A 24,145-nucleotide genomic window follows, 5' to 3' on the forward strand; every position below is an offset into this window, starting at 1 on the left:
ACAACCTGGACATATGTGTGTTCAAACACTAATCTTAAACCCAAATTCCAATTACTGCACAGCTCAGAAATCAGAACTTCATAAAGTAATGAGTATGTCTCTGCATGAAAAACTAGGCACACATTTGAAATGGTTTTTAAATAAAATTAGCATTTGTAAGTCTATTATTGGTGATGGTGATCTTAATTAAAAAAAAAGTTAGGTTCATTAGTGATGCTAACAGGAGAGGGGCCCAATATAACCAGATGACAAGTCCCTCTGGAGTAGTTTAAAGCAATTCAAGTAATACAGTAATATTTTAAACAAAATGTAAAGTTAAAAAATGTCTCCATTAGATTTTAACAACACAGCCATATTAGGGCAGTATGGTAAACTCATTCAGATACATTAGTATTTCACTCAGTCATTTATATTGGTGTTCACTTCTCATGAAAGTCATGATGTGATGAAACTGGAATTTGGAGCAAAGTGGTCAAAGACACTATCGCAGCAAAACTACTACTCTGGCCACTCTACTGTGGAAAAAATACTATTTGCTCTGAACATCTTCCTGTTTAGAACTTTTAGATACAGAGCAAGTACAAACTCAAAACGCTGCCTGATGTGGTACCAAAGTATGCTGAATCTTGGAAAACAGGAATTTGGGGCAACCCGAAACCAATACAAATTACACATACTACATTACTTTCATCAAAAAGTGTAGGTTGAAGTACTGCTGTGAAACAAGAAGATTTTTCACATTTGCTTGATTAATTAAAAAAATGTACGTAGTACACCTTAAAATAAAAAAAACATGGGACAAAACAAAGCCAAGCACAAAGAAATTCATGTAAAACACACTGTACCATTGCTCTTCTCCAAGGCTTGCATTGTATCTGGATCTAAGGCAATGCTAACAAGCAGCTCCATATAACTCTTAAAGGTCTCCTTCATAGCTCTTGTGTTCAAAAAGCGGGTGAAAAAGGGAGATGGAGGTACAAGTTCTGAAAAGTAATTGGAATACAATTAATGTTTTCTTCCTCTGATATTCTGAAAATATTTGTATATTAGCATACGTTCCTATTTTGAAATGAAAGGCTTTCATTGTTAAACACAAGCAACCTCTAGTGGTATCCCAAGAGACTACAACACATGTTATTTCTCAACAGAAATAATGTCAACTTTGCATTTATTAAAACAAGGGAGGTTTATAGTGTATCAGAGAAGCAGGGCAATATTTCTCAGAAAGATGCAGAATTATCTGCATTATCAGCATTTAGATACTCTGGTTATAGGAGCCTTCTAAGACTCTGAGGCAGACAAATATCTGGAGAAAAGGGAGGATGAAATACTCCCATCAAGCAAACTAGACTAAACACCAATTTCCAGTGGCAACTTAGACATTCTCTGAGACCAACTGATTCAGCTGAGTCAAGGGGTAAAATGTTCAAAAACATTGAAGTCACTCAGCATCATAAGTACCACTAAAAGTCAATGTCATGATTTCATGAGCTCATCAAAATACATACAACCACTTACATTAGCAAACAGATATATGTATAGCTACTGTCACTTTCCAAGATGTTTCAAAAGTTTTGTAGTCAGCCATTTCAATCACACATGTGTTATACAGAAGTCATTAAACACTTCTAAACTTAGTGTTTGCTCAGCTTCTTGAGGCACTTTACTGATTCCAGCGCGAAATGTTAGAATTTGCAACCAACTAGGTAGTGAGACTGCTCCATTCTGTCAAGTTTCCAAGTTGCCATGGGTGACTGTCACCACCAGAGTAGTCCTTACTCTAATAAGCTGACAGTGGTATGTATGTGTTAGAGAGATTGGTATCATAGATTCATAGATATTTAGGTCAGAAGGGACCATTATGATCATCTAGTCTGACCTCCTGCACAACGCAGGCCACAGAATTTCACCCACCTCTCCTACAAAAAAAACCTCACACCTATATCTGTATCATGATAAGTTAGATCAAAAATTAAAATTATTTTTAGTTGCGACCAGCAGAGGGGCTCAAGACTATCTGCAGTAACTCATCTGTAGTCTAAGTGGTTCTCAAGCAGGGGTACGCATACTCCTGGGGTATGCAGAGGTCTTCCATGAGGTACATCAACTCATCTAGATATTTGCCTAGTTTTACAACAGGCTACATAAAAAGCACTAGCAAAGTCAGTACAAGCTAGAATTTCATACAATGAGTTGTTTATACTGCTCTGTATACTATACACTGACATGTTAGTACAATATTTATATTCCAATTGATTTATTTTATAACTATATGGTAAAAATGAGAACATAAGCAGTTTTTCAATAATAGCATGCTGTGAAACTTTTATATTTTTATGTCTGATTTTGTAAGCAAGTAGTGTTTAAGTGAGTTTACGTTTAAGTAACTTGGGGGTATGCAAGACAAATCAGACTGCTGAAAGAGGTACAGTAGTCTGGAAAGGTTGAGAGCCACTGGTCTAAATTCCAGTGGCCAATGTGCCTTGAAAATCCAATAGTGAAGAGGTCAGGGTGCTGCCAAGTTTATCTTCAAATGCATGTGAAGTTTAAACAACAAACTGAGAAAAACAAAGCTATGGAAACTCTCTCAAAGTAATCTAAATATGGTAAAAAGAACCTCTGAAAGGGTTGTTCTACCCAGAAAAATGGCTGCAAAAATGGAATCTGAAGGTTCTATGATTATTGTGTAAATGACTCCAGATCAAATCTAGTTGATTTTTCTATCGAAAGATTTTTTTTCTAACTGCCAGTTGTTCAAACTTAACATGCACCTGAAAATCAAGCTCATTTTTGTTCTGGCTTATGATTCACCACCAGTAATACAGATTCTGTGCATCCAAATTCTGCCCACTTTTACATCCATGCAACATCAGTGCAGACAGTGGGTGTCACAGATGTGGTTAAGGCACCCTAATTGGAAATGGTAATCAATTCTGTTAAGGAGGCATGATCCAGAATAGAATCAACTTCTTCTGAAACAGATGTCCTGGCTCTGTGGGACTAAAAGGAGCTAAGTATTAAAAATGTATTTCTCTCACTCAACTAAGCAAATATGACTCTGAATACACACAAAGAATAGATCTGGTAGGATTAAGGTGCGTCATTCTTACATTACCACTCTTTAAAGCAGAACTGCATTCTGAAGCAACCTTGCAAAATCTGCTCACTCCCAAAGGGAGTGTAAAATATTAGATTTTTAATAATGTTAATCGACCTGGTAAAGGGCTGGAAGAATAAACTTTATGTGGAGGGTGTTAAATTTTCATGGGAATTTTGCAGATCACACAACATTTATAGACTACATGTTATAATATACGTATGATTTCAGTTTAAATTCAGTTAAAAACAAATATAAAAGACTGACAACAGAAAATCACTCACCATCCTCATCACTCTGGGCTTCAGGAGAAGAATCAGACTGGGAAGATGAAAACTCTTCTTTCCATTTTTTCCGTTTCTTTGGTGGTGGTTCAGCCTTTATCTTTGGCTGTTTAGCTTTGGGTTTCACAGAAGAGACTTTTGTTGTTGTAGTTTTTGGTGTTGGAGGATCAGGAGCTTTGCTGGTGCTATTACTTGGTTTGCAATGAATGGGCCTGCAATATTATAATGAACAGTTTTATAAGTCATCTACATAAATTCACACAAGATCTAATTTTAATAAAAAGAATCATGGTACTTTTTGTGAGTCATGTAAGTTTATTCCATTGCACTCTAGTATGATCATTTTCATTAATACTTAGCACTTAGTTTTACATTTTTGAAGTGCTGTTACATATTAATTAATCCTCAACAGCTGGCGAGTCATGGCTACGGTGAGTCATGGAAGTATTTGGGAACTACAGGTGTATTCCAATCACTATTTTACTAAGGTATTGGTGGCCTTACGAACCTTGAATATCTGATGGAAATTTTGTAACCCCTTTTGGTGGGCTACGAATCAAGATTTTGTGGTTGAAATATAATACAGATGAACTGTACTTTAATTTTCACAACCATATATGAATGTGTGACATTTTATATTTCTGCATAAATACTGTGTGGGATTTAATGTAATGAATGAGCATTTTATTTTTTATCCTATCATCGCTACCCCAGTGGCTCTGTAGAACACCACATTGCAATATTTAAAACTATTTAAATATAAAAAATAAAATAAAATAAAACCACATTTCTAAACACTATATAACAAAAATTAGAGGAATTAAACTGAATACAAAGAAGAAAATATATAAATATTGTCATCACACTCCAACGTTGTAGAGGGAAAGTTTCAGATCTAGAACCCTTCACAAAGACACAGTCACCTGATGACCTAAAAAGCAATAGTGTAATCCCTCAGGGGCACATGAATCACAGTTAAAAACTCCATCAGAAGGAAGTTCAAGAAGGAGATCTCAGATATAGATTCACAGAAATGTAAGGATGAAAGGGACCTCAGGACGTCAACTAATCCAGCCCTCTGTGGTAAGGCAGGACCAAGTATAGCTAAGACCATCCCCAACCGATGTCTGTCCAAACTATATTTAAAAACCCATAGTGATGATTATTCCACAACATCCCTTGGAAGCCTGTTCCAGAGCTTAACTAACCTTATAGTTAGAAAGGTTTTCCTAATATCTAACCTAAATTTCTCTTGCTGAAGATAAAGCCCATTACTTCTTTTCCTACCTTCAGTGCACCTCGACAATTGATCACCCTCCTCTTTGTACCAGCCCTTAATATATTTGAAGGCAGCTATCAGGTCTTCTTTTCTCAAGACTAAACAAGCCCAGTTTAATTTTTTCCTCATAGGTCTGGTTTTCTAAACCTTTTACCATTTTTGTTGCTGTCCTCTGGACTCGCTCCAATTTGTCCACATTTTAAAGTGTGGTGCGCAGACTTGGACACAGTGTTCCAGCTGAGGCCTCACCAGTGTTGAGTAGAGGGACAATTACCTCCTGTGTCTTACATATGACACTCCTGTTAATACATTCCAGAATGATATTTCCCTTTTTCACAACTGCATTGCACTGTTGACTCCTATTCAATTTGTGATCCACTATAACCCCCAGATCCTTTTCAGCGGTACTACCGCTGAGTAGGGTGACCAGATAGCAAGTATGAAAAACCATGACAGGGGGTGGGGAGTACTGGAGCCTCTATAAGACAAAGCCCTATAAAATGGGGGCATCTGGTCACCCTACCGCCGAGTGAGTTATTCCCCATTATATAGTTGTGCATTTGATTTTTCCTTCCTCAGTGTAGTACTTTGCACTTGTCTTTATTGAATTTCATCTTGTTGATTTCAGATTAATTCTCCAATTTGTCAAAGCCTCTTTGAAATCAAATTCTGTCTTCCAAAGCACTTGCAATCCCTCTAAGATTGGTATCATCCATAAATTGTATAAGCATACTCCACTCCATTATCTAAGTCATTAATGAAAATATTGAATAGTATCAGACGCAGGACAGACTTCTGTAGGACTCCACTAGATAAATCCCCCGGTTAGACAGCAAACCTTCAATAACTATTTGAGTACAGTCTTTCAACCAGTTTTGCACCCACCTTATAGTAATTTCATCTAAATCACATTTCTCTAGTTTTCTTATCAGAATGTCACGTGGGACTCATGTCAAAAGCCTTACTAAAATCAAGATATGTCATGTCCGTCACTTCCTCCCTATCCAGTGGCTAGTAACCCTATCAAAGAAGGAACTTGGTTTGGTTTGGCATGATTTGTTCTTGGCAAATCCATGTTGGTTATTACTTATAACCCTATTATCCCCTAGATGCTCACAAACTGATTATTAATTTGTTCCAGTATCTTCCCAAGTATCAAAGTTAGGCTGACTGGTCTACAATTCCCCACATCTTCTTTGTTCCTCTTTTTAAAAAAGCATTACATTTGCCTTTTTCCAGTCCTCCGCGACCTCAGCTGTCCTCTCTGAGTTCTTGAAGATAATCACTAATGATTCTGGGATTGCCACTGCTGTTTCCTTAGGTACCCTCAGGGGAATTTTGTCAGGCCCTGCCAACTTGAGTACAACTAACTTATATAAATATTCTTTAACCTATTCTTTCCTTATTTTGGCTTGTGTTCCTTCCCCTTTGTTGTTAATATGAAGTGTGTTAAGTATCTAACCACAATTATACTTTTTAGAGAATAGTGAAGCAAAACAGGCATTAACTAACTCAACATTCTTGTTGTCATCCATTATCAGCACTCCTTCCCTGCTAAGGAGCGGACCTATACCTTCCTTCATCTTTCTCTTGCTCCTAATGTATTTATGGAACCTCTTCTTTCCTTTTATGTCGCTTGTTATGTGTAACTCACTAGGCAGCCATTGTAAAGAATAATGTAAAGGGGAGGAATAATATGACCATGATTACTCAAATCAGTAAGTAAACATATTGTCATATTCACAACAAGTATGAGCCAATGAGCAACAAAAACACTGTGTAGCTCTGCTAAGAGAGAAATACAATAATTGAACTTCTTGGCATTAGATGTATTGCTGTTGCAATGTTGGCATGTGATATATAAGGGAGCAGTCTGTGAAAATGTACAAATGAAATACTTTCAGACTAAGTCTGATACATGGCTTTCCATGGTAAGAACATGATTTAAAGTGTTGACAAAATTCTTTAGTTTGCTTTTTGCTGCCAAACAAGCCCCCTCTATGAGCAGTGATATCATAGAAGGAAAAGCATCTTTCTGACAACCATCTCTATTACCCAAGAGCAAAACTTTTGTCTTCCCAGAGTTGAGAATAAAGTATTCTACTTCTCAGGCATCCAGACAGCATTGTCATCCAAGCAACCTGGAAACACAGACTTAACTTGCAAAGTCCACAAGGGAAGAGATATGTAATTGTGTACCAGCATCATACATATATATTACTAAGTGTTTAGAAATTATCTCACCTGGGGGCCTCCATTTATGTTGAGTAAGGCAAGATAGACATTTGAGTCATGTGGCATTCCAAATCCTTCATAGCTGTAATGGAAAACTATTGTAATCCATAGAAGCCAAGGGGAAGAGTTCATAGTTGCTGTAGAAACTTTAACTAATTGCTCAAAGCAAGTAATTCAAAGTTTCCACTTAATGCTCATGCCAAACCAATACAGTAAAATAAAAAGTGATCTGAAAATAAATACCTTGCAGACTGTACAGGTTTACTTCGTGGTTTTTTTGAACAGACTCTGACATACTCCTTTTTGTTTGCATTTTCAATGAACTTCACATACACCCGCTTGTATTTCATTTTTGCATCCCCAAAATACCCAAGATACTGTGAAAAGCAAAACAAAAACATATAATTACACAGATTTTCCTATTAAAGTTATTTTGCTAAGCGAAGTTATTCTATTGATCATTTACACATGAAAATACTAAGACCATCTATTTGGGTACAAAAGCGATCTACTCTAAAACTGTTGTAATTTAGGAGGGAATTGCCGCTGGACTTTAAATATCCTTAAAATATAAATAAGACAATATAGTCACTGGGCTTGGTTTTCTCTTGCATCTGAGCTCTGCAAGGCACAGGGTGAGGGGCACCATCAGGGAGTGGGCTGGTCTGCGCTTACACTTGCATGGAAGAGCAACTGGGGGGATAGCCTACTTTATGCTGTCAATATATGGTCCATAAGGGGTCATACTCTAGCTGATCTTCAGAGTGGAGCTCCACTCCACCCTACCTCCTCTCTATCTCTTTGTGCCATGAACACTGCCAGGATGCAAGTATGGGAAAAGAGCACATGACCCAGCTCCACCAGCTTTATCCCAGCTGAGAACTCCTCCTCGCTGGGGGAATGCTAAACTGGGTAGTTGAGACCAGAATCTGGTTCCTTTGCATGACCTGCATGGCACAAAGAAACCAGAATGAAAATGAGAACTGGCCTTGAATATACGACAGCAATTCTTATTGTCGTTCTGCTAAATGTAGCAGAGGGACCCACTAACTATTCATTTCTAGCCCTAGAGTTAGGGAGATCTTTGCAGAAATGCTAGTACAGAAAGTAAACAGAAATGTCATGTTCCTTTAATGCTCCAGGGTGAGACATTTTCTTTTGTGCAAGCAGGGGCTCAACCAGAAGTCACTGTAGTTTTACAAGGAATCTTCATACTTACACTATTAGTAGCAGCAAACTCTCTCTGTCCATCTCGAATTTCAGGAACAAACTTTTGTAACAAAGCCTTTTGTACTTTCCAGATTGCTGGAGGCTCTTTTCCAGTTTGTAAAGCCATCTATAAGAACCAAAAATGTATTAGCTAAAAATTGTGCTTATTTTCCTTCCAAAATTTATTAATTTTTTTCTTTAGAGATAGACTGGATATAAATTCTCCAGATTACAAATACACCACTATTACGTGCTGATGGCACCAGGATATTAGCTACGAGGTATATTCAGTACAGTACCATCTATAGACTAAACCTCAAAATTTATTTCTTCAAGATCTTTGAAGCTGACCCAGCCAACTCCATCTATGGCAATCAAGCCACAAAAACCTGACAAATTTCATTTCAGCAATTTGTCATTTTTTTCAAAGTTTCTTTTATCATCATGCCTTTGGTAGTATGAAAATAATTTTTAAAAACAAAACCACCAAATAGCAGAAAAATGACTCCCCATAGTCCCTAGTGCTAGCTCTCTGTGACTGTAGAGTTCCCAAAGTACCTGACATTATGGCATGATACTTGCAGTTACGTGAAAACAAAAAGTTCAATAGTAACAAGTGAACTGGACGAAGATTACATTTGCAGTTCAACTTTTAGTTCAACAATTAGCTCAAACAGATTATCCTCTTAAAAACATTTCTTTCTGTCTTAAATATTGTAAACATATCTGTAAAAATTAACCGCCCAACCCCTAGAAATCCTTCTTTAAAATATTAATCGATAAAGATTCTCATATTTTAAGGCAAGTGTAGAAAAAACTTAAAAGTGTATTTTCAAATGGTTATGAGAAAAACCCTACAAGATTAGGATCCAACATTGCAAAGTTTTAAAACTATTTATTCCTTAACTTACCTGACACACCTAGCAAATTATTAACAGAACTTTTATTTTAAAATTTGAATTCAAAAGGGTCCATAGGAAGGCAAAGAATAAACATATCTAGGAACGATTTTTAAAGTGACATGCAAAAGTAATCATAAAATCTGTGAGCTAGAACAGTAGCAGAGGAGTGGACATGAGGAAGACAAAACAGAAGAAGAATTAGAAATGGAGAAAACAAATAAGGTTTCCTTAAACTCGGCAAACATTATGAAGAGTTGTAGTGGATCCACATAGAAGCCACTCCTTGTTAGAGGAGCGAACAAAGCCGCCACAAAAATAAAAAAAAACAAAAATCCGAAAACAAAAAACTAAGGGCACGTCTACACCAACAGTGCTGCAGCAGTACCGTGCAGCTGCGCTGCTGCAGCACATCTGGTGAAGACACTCTGTGCTGATGGAAGAGAGCTCTCCTGTTAGCATAAATAAAACCACCTCTGTGAGCGGCAGAAGCTATGTTGGTGGGAGAAGCTCTCCCACCAACATAGCGCTGTGCACATGAGTGCTTATGCCATTGTAACTTATGTCGCTCAGGGGGATGGTTTATTCACACCCCTGAGCGACATAAATTATGCTGACATAGGCTGTAGTGTAGACACAGCCTTAGACACATACTTCAACACCATACTCCTGAAAGCTAATCAAAGTCTTCAATAAGGATGTATTCTGGTGGGGTCAAGAATCCTTGAAAACTTTAGCTCTTTTGTAAAAGGTTAAAAGACATACACCAAATCTGGAAGACTCCTCCTGTATGTATGTCTACAGACAATGTTGAGATCTAATTGAGATTATCTGCTGCAGTTATTTACCTTTTTCATTTAACTAGTATGAATGCTTGACACATAATTAAAGTGATGCATATTCCCTCCCAAAAACTAGAACCACCAACTGTATGCCATCTTGGCAGCATCACAAATCTGTTGAGCAATGCAGTAGAATATTAAGCCTCTGCCCTTTGGTAGTTTGACTGTTGATGTCTGCTTCATGGTGTGTGTTGGTAATTACTCAAAACAAACATTTGGATTACCTTTAGCATATCTATATCTTCAATCTTCACTACAAATTCATCACGTTCTCTGTACATGCCCTCTCCTCCACTGTCCGTATTCTCCTCATCAGTACATCCTTCTATTGCAACAGCTGTCTGTATTTTTGCTAACTGGTCTGAAGTCAGACCATCCTGGTCAGCTATCTTTAGGAGTTCTGCTGAACTTGTTTTCTCCTGAACATTTACCACAGGAGCAGTAGTGTTTGGAGATTCCTGCTTTACAAGAGCAGCGGTGTTGGCAGTAGTAGCAACTGCCATTTTTTCAGTTTCTAAAGCAAAAAACAAGCAAGCATCAGTTATATGAATCATCAAGGATCAGCAACATAAGAAGGAAATTAAGTTTATTTTATTTACTTTCCCAGACAATACATACAAAAAGCACCCATTCACAAATTAAAATAGCAAAATTAACTAGCCCTAAGTTAAACCTATATCTAAAAAACTTAAAATAATTAGTATTAAGTCTGTATGTTTGCATGAAACTGATTTTGTTATAGCTATAGCACATAGGCATTATGGTGATAACGTGCCTTAGAACACATTATTACAGAGAGGACCAACAGGAAAACACTGTTTTGCTCTGTGGAACAAAGCAAATGGCAGACTCTAACAGATTACTATTTTGGATCTTGTTGGCCTCCCCTCTGCTGATATGCAAACTACATCTTCATCATTTTCATCAAATAAAGAAAAAGGAAAGTGGCTGTCATGTATAACACAAAACCTAAATCAAATATGAAAAAGTATTTTCTCAGTGGCGCTTCTGGGGCACTCTCATTTTGCATCTTCTAATAAATTAACTAGTGGTTTCAGGTTATATTTTAACACTCCTAACAATTTTATAATACAATTTAACACAAAGTAGTGCTTTGCAATGAGAATTAATGGTACAAAGTGAAAAAATGAAAAGCACTCCACTTCTGTATGCCACACTTAGTCGTGGAAATTCCCAATTCCCCAAATGATTATTATTCCCTTTCCCCATCCACAAAGAAGACCTCTTTTAGGTATTGTATTACCATCTGCCTTCAAGACATACTTGCTTCAGCGCTGGCTTGCTAATCTAACTAAACAATGCAAGCCACAATTTAATTGCTAATATCACACTTAGTGAACTAGCATCAAAGGTTGGGACATATCCTTTAAAAACACAAACAATAAAAGTATCATTTCACGTGATAAATTTCAAACAATGAGATACGGGAAAAAGAATATTCTATATAAATCATCATTATAAAATAATCCAAAAACAAGTTAACTGGATATTTAAATTATTGCATCTCTATTACAAAAATGCATTATCTGGAAACAGGAAGAGTCATTAAAAAATCACTATTGCCAAATTTGAATAATGTATATGAAAAGAAGTTACAGTGCATGCAGAATAAAATATTTCATGTCACATGACTGCAAGTATGGTAAATGCATTGGTCCAGTGAAAGCTGCAACATTTTTATTTAACATAAAAGTTGGTATACAGTTATTTTCCAAGTACATCTAGAAGTTTCCCAAGAGCAGTAAAGTATGTATGAGGTACCCTAGTGTTACCATGGTAGAAAGGTCTATATATTAGTTTGAATATTTTTACATTTTATATTGTTGAGTCTAAAAAATAAACAGATGTATAATTGCACATGTATAAGGAAATCAGTACTGATTCTGCATGACCAGCATGTTCACCTACTTTTCTCAGAATAATGTTCTCAATGCTCAACAAAAGGGAAATTCCTTTTGTACATATGCTCTGTAAAAAGTTCTTAAATGCAATTATTTGATTTAAAAAGATGTTCACATTGTCTCTGGTTAGAAGTATTAACTGGGAGACTGTCCACACTGCTTTAACATTCAGAAAAAATACCAGTTATTTAAATATCTTAAAAATTCAGAATTTTCCACTGAGAGAAATGGACGAAACTTTATTTTAAGACGTTTCCTTCTTCTGCTCAAAAATAGAAGTTATAAACGAATCATTTTAATTAAATATACTCACAAAAGCAAACATGTCAGTTATTCAATCAAAATTGTTTCCTTTGTACTAAATACACTGTAAAATAAATCCTTTTGTATCAGCTTATTATGCCAAATTATTATTTTTTAATTTAAAAATATACTTTTGGGTCACATTAGCTACAGCAAATCAGTTTACACTTATTTCATTTCAGTAAAAACATCCAGAAATTATCCACAGTGAAAGAATTAAAATCAAATCTTATTTATATTGGCCCTCGTCAGAGTTTGTTCATTCACATGTAAATTTGCACATGGAAATGTTTTTACTAAGTACATATATACATCTTCAACAAGATTACTTTTGATAAATACGAACAGTGGAGCAGACAGCTTTAAAATCGTAAAGTAATTTTTCCAATGGCTGGAAGAGGAAGATGGATGATATTTGTAACAGAGTCTCTCTGGAGTGTCAACTTTGCTGGCTGGGGGCCCCTTGCCACACAGAGTTACCACCACAAGGTCAGGCCAGTCCAGGTTCTAGCCCCTTAGAGTATGTCTACACAGCAAAGAAAAATCCATGGCTGGCCCATGCCAGTCGATTTGGGGTCAAGAGGCTTGGACTACAGGGCTGTTTCATTGCTGTGTTGACTTCTGGGCTAGGACCCTGCAGGGTATTAGGGTCCCAGAGCTCCCGAGCCCAGAAGCCTACCCAGCAACGAAACAGCCCCTCAGCCTGAGCCCTGCAAGACCGAGTAGGTTGACACAAGCCAGTAGCAGGTTTTTCTTTGTTGTGTAGACATACCCTTAGTCCTTGCAGTGGGCCGCACCCTTGTAGTACTGCTTACTTTGTGATGGGTGGGGCAAAGCAAAAGTTCAAACTCAGAAAAGAACAAGCCCCTCCTGGGGTCAACAGAAGGTGAAAAGGTCAGCAACCCCACCTTACTTCAGGAGTGCCTGGGTAGCAGCTTTACTGGAGTTCTTACGGCCAGATAGCTGAGTCAGTCTCCTCGTAGTACGCTTGCCCCTGGAGTTTGCTGGACTCCTCGCAGAGCTGGCAGGATCTCTCGCATGGGGGGTTCTTTCTGCTGCTTCAGGACCACTCCAGCCGTTTCCTTCTCAGTGCTTCCCCCTGGCTGACAGCAGTTTCCTCCTTTTAAAGCCCTCCTCCCTACCATGCATGATTGGCAGGGCTGAAGGGGAGGGGCTACCTTTGTACACACTGCCTCCCTAGTCCCTTTGCTGTCAGTGCGGGATTTATACACCCTACCATAGTATTACACAGCAAAAGAGACAAATATTTCACAGCTGGGGAGAAGGAAAGAAGTACAGCTCAAAGTTTCTTTGGCACTTTGGAGGATAGAGCTGAAATTCAGAGGGATCTGACTGGAGAACGGGGCGATAAACAACAAAATGAAATTCAACAAAGACAAACATAAGGTGCTACACTTAGGGGAAAAAACCAAATGCACAAATACAGAATGGGGGATAACTGGCTTGGCAGCAGCACTGCTGAAAAGGATCTGAGAGTTGTGGTGGGTGACAACCTCAACATGGATGCCTCAGCAATGAAATGCTGTCGCAAAAAAAACCCAAATGTAATTTTAGGTTGCATTAACAGAGGCATAGCCTGTAAGTCATGGGAGTTGAAAGTATCGCTTTACTCGGTGCTGATTAGGCCTCAGCTGGAGTACTGTGTCTAATTTTGGTCACCAATGTATAGGAAGGATGTAGAGAAATTGGAAAGGATCCAGAGGCAAGCAACAAAGATGATCAAAAGAATAGAATGCAAGCCATATAAGCAATGCTGAAGAAACTGGGTATGTTTACTTTGGAAAAGAGAAGATTAAGGCAGGGAAACATGAGAGTTGTCTTCAAATACTTGAAAGGCTGCCATAAAAAAGATGGAGAAAAGTTTTTCTCTCTTGCCACAGAGGGCAGGAAAAGAAGCAATGGGTTTAAACTACAGGATACCAGATTTAGATTAACTCTCAGGAAAAACTACCTAGCTATAAGAACAGTAGGACAATGGAACAGACTGCCTAGGGAGGTTGTGGAAGCTCCTTCACTGGAGATTTTCAAAAGGAGGTTGTCTAGCCACCTGTCTTGGATGGTCTAGACACAAAAAATCCTGCATTTTGGCAGTGGGTGAGATTAGATGGCCCTTGCAGTCCCTTCTGACCTATGATTCTATGACTCCCAAGACTAGCTATATGAGATTCCTCAGAGATGCCACATGCAGGCAGAGGTACCTTCCAAATACACTATATTTGAGATATGAAGGTAGCTTGTGTGAACAGCAACAAAAAATTTATTGAACTTAACATATATATGGAAATCCTGGCCCATATGCTTCTAGGAAGCACTCCTGTTAACACAGGGATCTTTATGGATACATGTTTAGCATGGAGCTCAAGGACAACACCTATTCTAATTCTGTGCACTTAAAAGTATCAATACCTTCCTATACAAAGCAATGATCAAACATGCTCTAAGCATGTTCTATGTATAAAAAGTTGTGATAAGAGACAAAGTGGCACTGAACTCTACGTGTCAAAATTGTTTCTGAGATGCATACATTTTTAGTGATAACTAGGTCTCTTAAGCAGTATCCAGTAATTTACAAACTTCATGGATCCACCATTTCCCCTAGTCCCCAAAGATTCATGGACTGGACATTCTTTTGGGAAAGGAGGTCTGGATAAGGTTCCTCTGAATAATAAATGTCTCTTCTCTTGACTTGGCTAGAGATACTGCTGTAAGATTACTTGAGGCATTCTTTTCCCTAAGGTCTGTGAGCCAGCTATAGTTGCCACCACACCCATGGACCGGCCTGAAAGTTCCACAAATTTGTCTCTGGAGAGCCACAATTGTAGTTGAATGTAAAGTATGTGGCAGCATTAAATCTCGTTTAATATGCATGAAATATTAAAGGGCAGAAGAAACAAACTGGACAAGCATTCAAAAAGATTGCTTTCAGGAAATCAAAAGGAGCTGGAACCGCTAAAGTAACCGGGTACTCTATGTTGTTAGCCCTTAAAGCATTTGGGCAAATGCTGATGAAGCTGTGCCTGCTGAGGCAGACTCTGACCTCTGTTGGTAGAATCTGCCCTTTTTGCTTCTTGGAATCTGATGAGTTCTTCATTGTGAACTTCTGCCCAAATGTTGCTTGGAAACCCTGTGACTGACATTTGAAGGTGAAAGTGTGTTTCTCTCCAGATGCTGCATAGAGACCCTGAGATCTGAAAGTGACCATGAAGTCTAAGATGTGCAATGTCTTGCCACTGAACTAATTAGGCCCCTAAAAAGGGCAGATCTAGACTTCCCTTGGAAAGTCGGAGAAATTTAGTCTCAAAGACCGGCATATAGTGGCTGCAGTCTTTGCCAAAACATTAGCAGCATCACAGTCTGCAGGGCTGGTCCAGCACTTGTCAAATCCAAGTTACCATGGTTTTCGCCTCCTACTTATCAACTTTGTCACAAAAACATAAAACTATTTTAAAATGTAGATACGAAAAAACCCATAGTTTGCTGAAAATACTTCCAGAGGAAGCACCAGTAATTAAAATATATGATTGTTGACAAGAACTCTCTAATGTATAGAATAGACACATCAATATTTAGCAGAGGAACCATATATAAAATATAAATAGTGCCATCAGTACCACCCAAGTTGCACTAGGTAGGACATTTACCTTCATAAGTTCCATTTCTCTAAAGTTATCTACTTTGTGCTTAATAGTACAAAGTCTGGACTCCCCCTATTGAGAAAGTACCAATAAAACACATCCTCCGCTTGCCAGTGTAAAAAGAAATGTTTTTAAGATTACTTTTTGTTTTATGTAATTCAATCATCGCTGAAAGAACATACACAGTTCCACCAAGGAAAAAACAATCTTTTCTGGAAGTAACTCAATTATATCATCATGATGAAATTTCTTTAAAGACACTGTTGCATTTTTACAATCTTTACTGTCCATGTGATGGAACATTTGGTACTAGACTGTTGATTTTACAGACAAAACCTTATCTACCATTTTGAGTTAGAAAATAATAGAGTTGACATCTGTTTACTAAAATAAAAGTTTCTCCATTCCATGACAAAATCATCTTTTAAACTGAAAAAGAAATATTTAAGGATATATTTTCAAAACAAAGTGCAAGGATTTAGCCACATAACTTCCACTATTGTGGAAAACACTAATTTAGTTAAATCTCAGTTCAATAATTTGAATATTACTCCTAAATTTTAGTGTGACCTAACAAAGGTCTTTTGAAAGATATGGTTTATCTAAAACTAAAGATATCTAACATTAAAAATTAAAGTATATGCAAAATCTACAGAATTATGTCTTTGAAAGTAAACAACTATTTTACCTGATTTGTTCTTTTTGTCGGCAGTATCATCCAAAGCTGATAATGCTGTAGAGATGCTCTTCTGAAGATCATGGTTACCCCCTACAGAATCATCTTCATCAGAAGAAAACGAAGGCAATGTTTCCAAATTTTTCTTAAGTTCATCATCAACTTTTTTGGTTGGACTTTCACAGCCACCCTCAACAGGCAAAGGAGCTGCTGCTGGCTGTGGCTTTGAAGGTGGCTGGGGACCCGGGGCACGGACTATCTGGGTAACTGGCCGCCTCGTCCTGTTAGGCATTCGTACAGCAGGTGCTGAGAACTGTTGTCTGGGCCCAGATTTTAGAAAGTCTAAAAAAGACGCAAGGAACCCTGTTTTGACTTCTGGTTGCTTTTCTTCCACTTCTTTAATTTTTTGCCTCATTCTTTCTTGATGCTGATAAATATCATAACTTTCAGAAACAGGAGAAGAATAAGGTAAACATATGTCAGTTCCTCTAATATTCTGACGTTTGCACTGTCCACTTCGTTTCAATTGTTTCTGGCTTGCACTGTCATCTTCTGTAGCATTTTTTATTTGGCTTTTTGCTTTACTTTTTTTCTTTTGAAGGTTCCCTTGACTTAAATCTTGGTTCTCTTCTTCAGTTTTGCTACCACTTACATCTCCTGGTTGTAGCACAGATATTGCTTGCAATGGACTTTTAATCTTGTTAACTACTACAATGCCATCATCACAACCCATATTAAAATCATTATCTGATGTAATGCTCTCTTCACTTAGACTCCGACCACTTGAAACAAATTCTGAGTCTCTAGCATTCAGTGTACCATCAATGGGAACATCATTGTCTTCTTCAGATTCATGACTAATGCTAGACTGTTTCTTAACTTTGCCAGAACCTTGTTCTTGCTCCTCCTGACTAGGTCCAAGGGCTGGAGAAGTCATTCTAGCTGATACGTTTTGATCAGAAGTCTCCATATGTTGATCAAGGATCATATGTTTTGATTGTATTGTAGACACTGTTGTAAGGTTTATAGTAACTTGGCTTCCATTTAGAGAAATATTATTTATGCTATGTGGTTTTCCAACTACAGTGGGTGAGGAGCTGAAACTAGGAGATATGTGTCGTACATCTATTGACTGGAACTGAGATTTGGAATCATCACCATTTTCAACAGATTGGATTTCTTCTTCATTAGATGTGGATTTGGCAAATTCTGATGGTGTGACCCCACATGCTGCTGCTGTTGCTGCTAAGATGTCATCCACATTAGACAATATATTCCTATCATCACTGAGAAGCATAGACTCTGGAAAACATATCGAACCAAGAGAAACAAACTGATTCTTTGATTCATGTTGATTTGGTTGAGTAAAATGGTCTTTTGATGTCATATGTTGCTGTAGTGGTTTTGAGGACTCAGAAATTTCCATTTTAATAACTTCTGCATTTTGAGGATGAAGCTGTTGCTGAGAATGACGCCCATTACTTTGAATAATGTGATTATCCATTTGAAGGAACTGATGTGCTACCTGCTGAGGACTCTGTATTCGTCGCACATGTGGAGATGCCTTTGCTTGTCCTAAGCCTGACTGCAGTATTGACTGCTGAAGAATTTGTAAGTCACAGGCAGATTCCAGAAGTACCTGTGCATTAGGCAAACATAGTTGATTGCCATGCCTCAAAGCATGAGCTTGAATCTGTGATGATGTGCTAATGACTTGGCCCTGCTGTTCTTGGGCCTTAGTTTCATGTACCTTATGCATAAGAGAATGCTGCTGGTTTAGTTCTTTAGCATTTACACTTATTTGTGTTGTCTGCATTAAATTAGCTGCCTTTTTAATATCATGGCTTATTACATTAGTGATATGGCCAATCTGTTGAGTAAGCTGTGCCACAGAACCAACCATCCTCTCATCTTTTTTTGACCCTTGGAGAGTAAGCCCAACAACTTGATCTTCAAGACGAGAATTACTTCTGATTACACTTTGAGAATATCTGTCATCTGCCTTTGAGACCCTATAGGCAGCATCCTGAGCATTAATTTCACTATCAGTTAGCCTTTGGGTAGAGGATTCAAGAGAAGCTTGCTGTTGCAATGCCTGTAAATCTTGCACTGACAATTCATCTTCCTGTTTTGATGAAGCATACAAGTTAGAGTCAGATTTCCTTTTAACATATATTTTTGTATCTGAGGAAGGTCTATTGTTCTGCAGTGTTTGTGAATGAGCTGGGGATGCAAAAGTAGGAGACTGAACAGCTGTCAAAAACTTTTGAGACTGTGGAGAAGATGATTCTTGGGTCTGAGAATTCTGAGAAGAATGTAGAGAAATATAGTTCTGGTTTGGGCTTGAGGCTGACAAATTTTGAACACGAGATGAGGAAGAAAATGGAAGAGAAGGTGAAGTTAATGTTAAAGATTGCCCTGAAGTATAACTTTCTGAAGGACTAACAGCTGACAAAACTTGTGATTGAGATGAATAATTAACCTGTGATTGGTTAACGGGAGATAAACCCTGAGAGTGATTAGAAGAATAACTCTGAGATTGGCTAACTGAAGAAAGATCCCTTGTTTGACCAGAGTAGTTCTCATTTGGAACTGAAGTTAATACCTGTTGATCTGCAGAGTAACTTAGTGTTGTCTGACTATCAGAAGTTATAGTTTGCGATTGCCCAGAAAAAGTCAGCGTTTTATATAATGAGGGCAGCTTCTCAACCTTGCTAGATGAGAAAACTTGTGAATGACTGACAGATGGCATATTCTGTGACTGTGTGGAAACATAGTTTTGGGATTGGCTGACTGACAACAGACTTGGTAGCTGTGCTGTAGAATAGATTTGTGCTTGACCTGCTATTACAGAACTCTGGTTTTGTGCAGTTTTGGAATAGCTTTGTGTCTGCACAGGAGAGGCTACATTTTGAGGTTTGGGGGTCTTTGTTGACCTTGATAGCTGCTTTGTAGAACAGTTTTTTGCTTTTACTGTAGAAGTAGATGGGAAACCAGGTGACGGAATTGAAGATGTATAAGACTGAGCAAGTTCCACTGAGACTTGAGAGGTCTTCTGTTGTGATCCTCCATTGCTCACCTGAGTAGCATCTCCAACTGGACTGCAGGACAGTGCTGACTGCCTGGATGTATCCTGAAAATTAACTCCACTGGTACTTGATAAATAACTGTGTAGGGAATGCTGTGAACCAGTCAGTTGTGCCTGAACAGACTGTGTACTTGAAGGCCGCTGATGGTGTTTAATAACACTACATTCTCGCTGAAGTGCTCTATCAATGGAGGCAGTGGAACCAGAAAAGAGAGATGTGCTATATGCCTGAGAAGCCTGCTGAGCTCCTCCAAGTGTTGAAGGCAACAAACTAAACTGAGGTTGCAAGAGATGGGGTGCAGACTCTTGAGCAGAACGGTACGTTGATGACTGAGGTGGTATGCTGGTACTTAAAACAGAGCTGCCTAGGCGTTCAAATGTCAAAGCAGTTGGAACTGTGCCTTGTGATGTCTTGATTTGCAATAAAGGGTCATGAGCAGTTAAAAGACCATTTGATGTAGCACTGAATGTTGCATCTTGAAGTGTGAGAGATGGAGTAGTAGCAAAGTTTCTACTGCTGAAAGAGTTGGGATGCTGATAAGCTGATAAAGCAGATGTTGGTGGAAACGTTCCAGAGGTTGGCAATGCTCCAGTAACAAATAGTTCTGTTGCTGCTGAGGAATGCATACCTGGGGAGGGGGGGGGAAAAAAAAGTGTAAGAAAACTTTATAAGTAATAATATTTTGTACTTCCATTTTATTCTACAATCTCAAAGCCCTTTACAAGCGTAACTTCAGACTCAACACTGCTGTGACGGAAAGAAGTAGTGTTACTCTTAGATTTAAGCAAAAATACATCACAAAATGTTTACTTGCACACCTATGAATATATAAGGACACATTTTCTGTGTCTATTTTTCAAACTGGGCCTCCATTTTTGCAGGTATAATGAACTCCACACTGCAGTTAATTGCGAAGAAAAAGCACAAACTGAAATTATGTACTATTGGTGCAAAATGTGCCACAAAAAAAGAGCCCTGTTTGAAACCTCAGACATCTTTATATTTATTTTTATCTATTTAGTTGTTTTGATTTTAATCTATATGAAACTCCACACATCCACAACTCTTAATATACATTTAAAATCATCATAGGAGTTAAAAAACATAAATCAAAGCAGTAGCACTTTTCTTACTCCTTCACTCCCACCCTAACACACCTCGTATAATCATTAGACAACTGAACACAACTGCTTAAGAAAGCTATAGAACACTTCTTTAAGTACAGTAATGTACAGATCTCATTAAGTGGTGGTCACTCACGAATACCTGGGCTACAAGGAACAAAATGCCTGTTACTGTGAATAAAATTTACATTGCACTCCTAAAAGATGAAATTTTATAAATCTATATCAAAACATTCATTGAATGGGAGTTTTGTCAACAGTTTTTACAACTTATTTTCTGAGAAACTGCATTTATTTTGCTGCATGTGTACTTTTAAAAGGAGGCTTTGCTCTGAGGGGGTGGGAAAGAAATGCATTTAGATTACATCTGTATGTATAAAATAGAATAAAAGCATCCATGACATCCACAATATGAGTATCAGGTCAAAAGGTCTGACATTCACTATTTGCAGCCTTGCTTTGCTGCACCATCCTTAGCTGATTAAAAAAAATATTTATCAATGGAATATAATGTCTGTATTACTTGAATTATAATATCAGAATTATTTATATTATCTTATTAGATGTAAGTCTAGATATAATCATATTATTTAATGATTTTTTGCATTTCTATAGCACTTCCCATCACAGGAGCTCAAAGAGCTTTACCAATAGTGGATATTAAGATTCACAGTGTCCTGGAGTAAGAAATTATTATGATCCCTATTTTAGAGATGGTGAACAGAAGCATTGAGTAGTTAAGTGATTTGCCCAAAGTCTTACAGGAATCTATGAAAAAGCTAGAGAACCTTGGTTCTATTCCTCACTTCCAATCCATATCCACAAGACTATCCTAATAATGAAAGTCCTTAAATAGATTTATATAATCTTACATTTAAAAATACAGGCAATTGGTCAATTAATCCCTGGAGCCCTACCCTGCTCCTATTGAAAGTTAAATGTAGTGCTCCTACTGACTTTCATGGGAACCAGACTGGGCATAGGGCAGTGATTCATATAGTTCAACTTTCAGTTCAGTGGCTAAGGGAAAAAACCAGCCTTTTAGCTTTGAACTACTATCTGAGAATAAGTAAAATCCTCACTAAGAAGGATTTCAGTTTTGACACAATAATTACCTCAGCAAATAAATTCCATTTAAAATAATTTAAAATATTTCAGTTGTTTCAAGTTTTTTAGTTGCAGCAGGGCACCATTACAGCTTAATCTCAAAACTGTTTAGACAGCACCAGCTGAGGCAGCTCAGGAGGGCATTTGGATGGCCTTTCAGTTCAACAGAAATTAAACCCTTATAATAAAAACAGAAGCATTTTAGCATCAGTTTAAAATTTGCAAGCTGTACAAATAAATATGCTATATACTATTTGTACATATATCTATATGGATGCAGTAAATAGAAATGTTAAGTAGCATTTAAACACCAATCAGATTCTCCCAAATGGAAATACTTATTGCCACAGAGACAGAAGGACTACTGTCTAAAAAAAACATGGTTACCTACCTTCTTCTTTGGGATGTGTTGCTCATGTCCATTCCAAGTACATGTGCCGCGTGCACAGTCATCAGAAGGTTTATTCCCTAGTGGTACCCGTCGGGTCGGCTGTGGAGCCCCCTGGAGTCAAGCCTTCCTGGCGGTGTATATAGGTCTCTGCCGACCCACTGCCTTTCAGTTCCTTCTTGCTGGATACTCTGACAGAGGGGAGGCAGGTGGGTCTTGGAATAGACAATAGCAGCACATCTCGAAAAACAATAGTTACGAGAAGGTAAGTAACTGTTTTTCTTCTTCAAGTGCTTGCTCATGTCGATTCCAAGTAGGTGACTCCCAAGCATTTCCTAGGAGGAAGGGTCGGAGTTCATGGAATTGCTGATTGATGCACTGCTCTGCTGAATGCTGCATCGTCCCTGGCATGCTAGGTAATGGCACAATAAGAGGTGAAAATGTGGATCGACGACCATGTTGCTGCCCTGCAGATCTCCTGGATCAGGACCTGGGCCAGGAATGCCGCCAAAGAGGCCTGAGCCCTTGTAGAATGTGCCAGTAGTGCTGGGGCAGGTATCTTTGCCAAATCATAACATTCCCGGATACAAGACGAGATCCATGACGAAATTCTTTGAGAAGACACTGGGAGGCCCTTCATCCTGTCAGCTACTGCAACGAACAACTGAATCAACTTATGAAACGGCTTTGGGTGCTCAATATAAAAGGCCAATGCTCACCGAATGTCCAAGGAGTGGAGTCTTTGCTCCCAACTGCTAGTGTGTGGCTTAGGGTAAAAGACTGGGAGAAAAATGTCCTGACTGGCATGAAATGGAGAGACAACCTTTGGAAGAAAGGCTGGGTGAGGCCTAAGCTGCACCTTGTCCTTATAAAATATGGTGTAAGGAGGGTCGGAAGTTAAGGCTTTAAGCTCGGACACTCTCCTAGTTAATGTTATTGTGACCAGGAATGCCACCTTCCATGACAGATAGAATAATGAACAAGTCAGTAGGGGCTTGAAGGGGAGCCCATTAGTCTTGAAAGAACCAGATTAAAGTCCCAAACCGGGACTGGCTGCCTAACTTGCAGGTATCATCTGTCAAGACCTTTAAGAAACCGACCGACCATCAGGTTGGAGAAGACTGATTGGCCAGCCACTCCTGGGTAGAATGCCGAAATGGCTGCTAGATCAACCCTTATTGATGATACTGACGGGCCCTGCTTCTTTAAGTGCAACAGATAGTCTAAGATGAGAGGTATCGGTGTCTGCAATGGAAGGGTACGGCCCTGCAAAACACCAGATCAAGAATCTCTTCCACTTGGCCAAGTAGGGTTTCCTACTGCCTGGTGGAGGGTTTCCTACTGCCAAGGAGAACCTCCCTAATGGGATCAGAGCACATTAGTTCTACTTGGTTTAACCAGGAAGTGTCCAAGCTGTAAAGTAGAGAGACTCGAGGCTGGAATTCTGGAGACGGTCGTGGTCTTGAGTGATCAGGTCTGGAAGCAAGGGCAATGAGATTGGGGTATCCACCGATAGCTCCAGAAGCATGGTATACCAGTGCTGGTGAGGCTAGGCTGGTGCTATCAGTATATGACCCTCTTCCTCCCTAGGTCTTCAGCAGAATCTTGTGGACGAGCGGGAAAGGCAGGAATGTGTACTGCAGGTGGTCTGTCTAAGCGAGGAGGAACACGTCCATGAGCTCAGGTTGTGATTCTGGAAGGAACAGAACTGCAGGCACCGACTATTGCTTTTTGTAGTGAACAGGTCGATCTGGGGAACTCACCACCTTTCGAAAATGCTATTCACCATGTCTGGGTGAATGGACCACTTGTGGTTGTGGAAGGCTCTTCTGAGATAGTCCGCCAGCTCATTCTGAGAACCCAGGAGATAGGATGTTTCCAGGTGAATTGAGTAGGCTATGCAGAAGTCCCACAGTGTGAGGGCTTCCTAACATAGGGGAGAGGAGCGAGCTCCGCCCTGCTTGTTTATATAAAACATTGTGGTTGTGTTATCCATCATCACCGCCACACATTTCCCTCGCAAGTGGGCCTGGAA

General features: G+C 38.6%; 1 protein-coding gene across 2 annotated transcripts in view; it reads right to left on the reverse strand.

Annotated features, from left to right (window-relative positions):
- The window catches only part of QSER1 (glutamine and serine rich 1), an 85,441-nt gene that overhangs the window by 19,189 nt on the left and 42,107 nt on the right, over positions 1 to 24,145 (reverse strand). For both annotated transcript variants that reach the window (XM_073347727.2, XM_073347729.2), the window contains 6 exons: positions 16,415 to 20,119; positions 10,070 to 10,359; positions 8,115 to 8,231; positions 7,139 to 7,272; positions 3,382 to 3,593; positions 846 to 983 (listed from right to left, as the gene is read on the reverse strand). In XM_073347727.2, coding sequence (XP_073203828.2) covers positions 846 to 983; positions 3,382 to 3,593; positions 7,139 to 7,272; positions 8,115 to 8,231; positions 10,070 to 10,359; positions 16,415 to 20,119 — 4,596 coding nt within the window. The remainder of the gene's footprint in view (positions 1 to 845; positions 984 to 3,381; positions 3,594 to 7,138; positions 7,273 to 8,114; positions 8,232 to 10,069; positions 10,360 to 16,414; positions 20,120 to 24,145) is intronic.

Source organism: Lepidochelys kempii, chromosome 6, assembly GCF_965140285.1.
Source record: "Lepidochelys kempii isolate rLepKem1 chromosome 6, rLepKem1.hap1, whole genome shotgun sequence".
In the NCBI taxonomy this organism is placed as follows: domain Eukaryota; kingdom Metazoa; phylum Chordata; order Testudines; family Cheloniidae; genus Lepidochelys; species Lepidochelys kempii.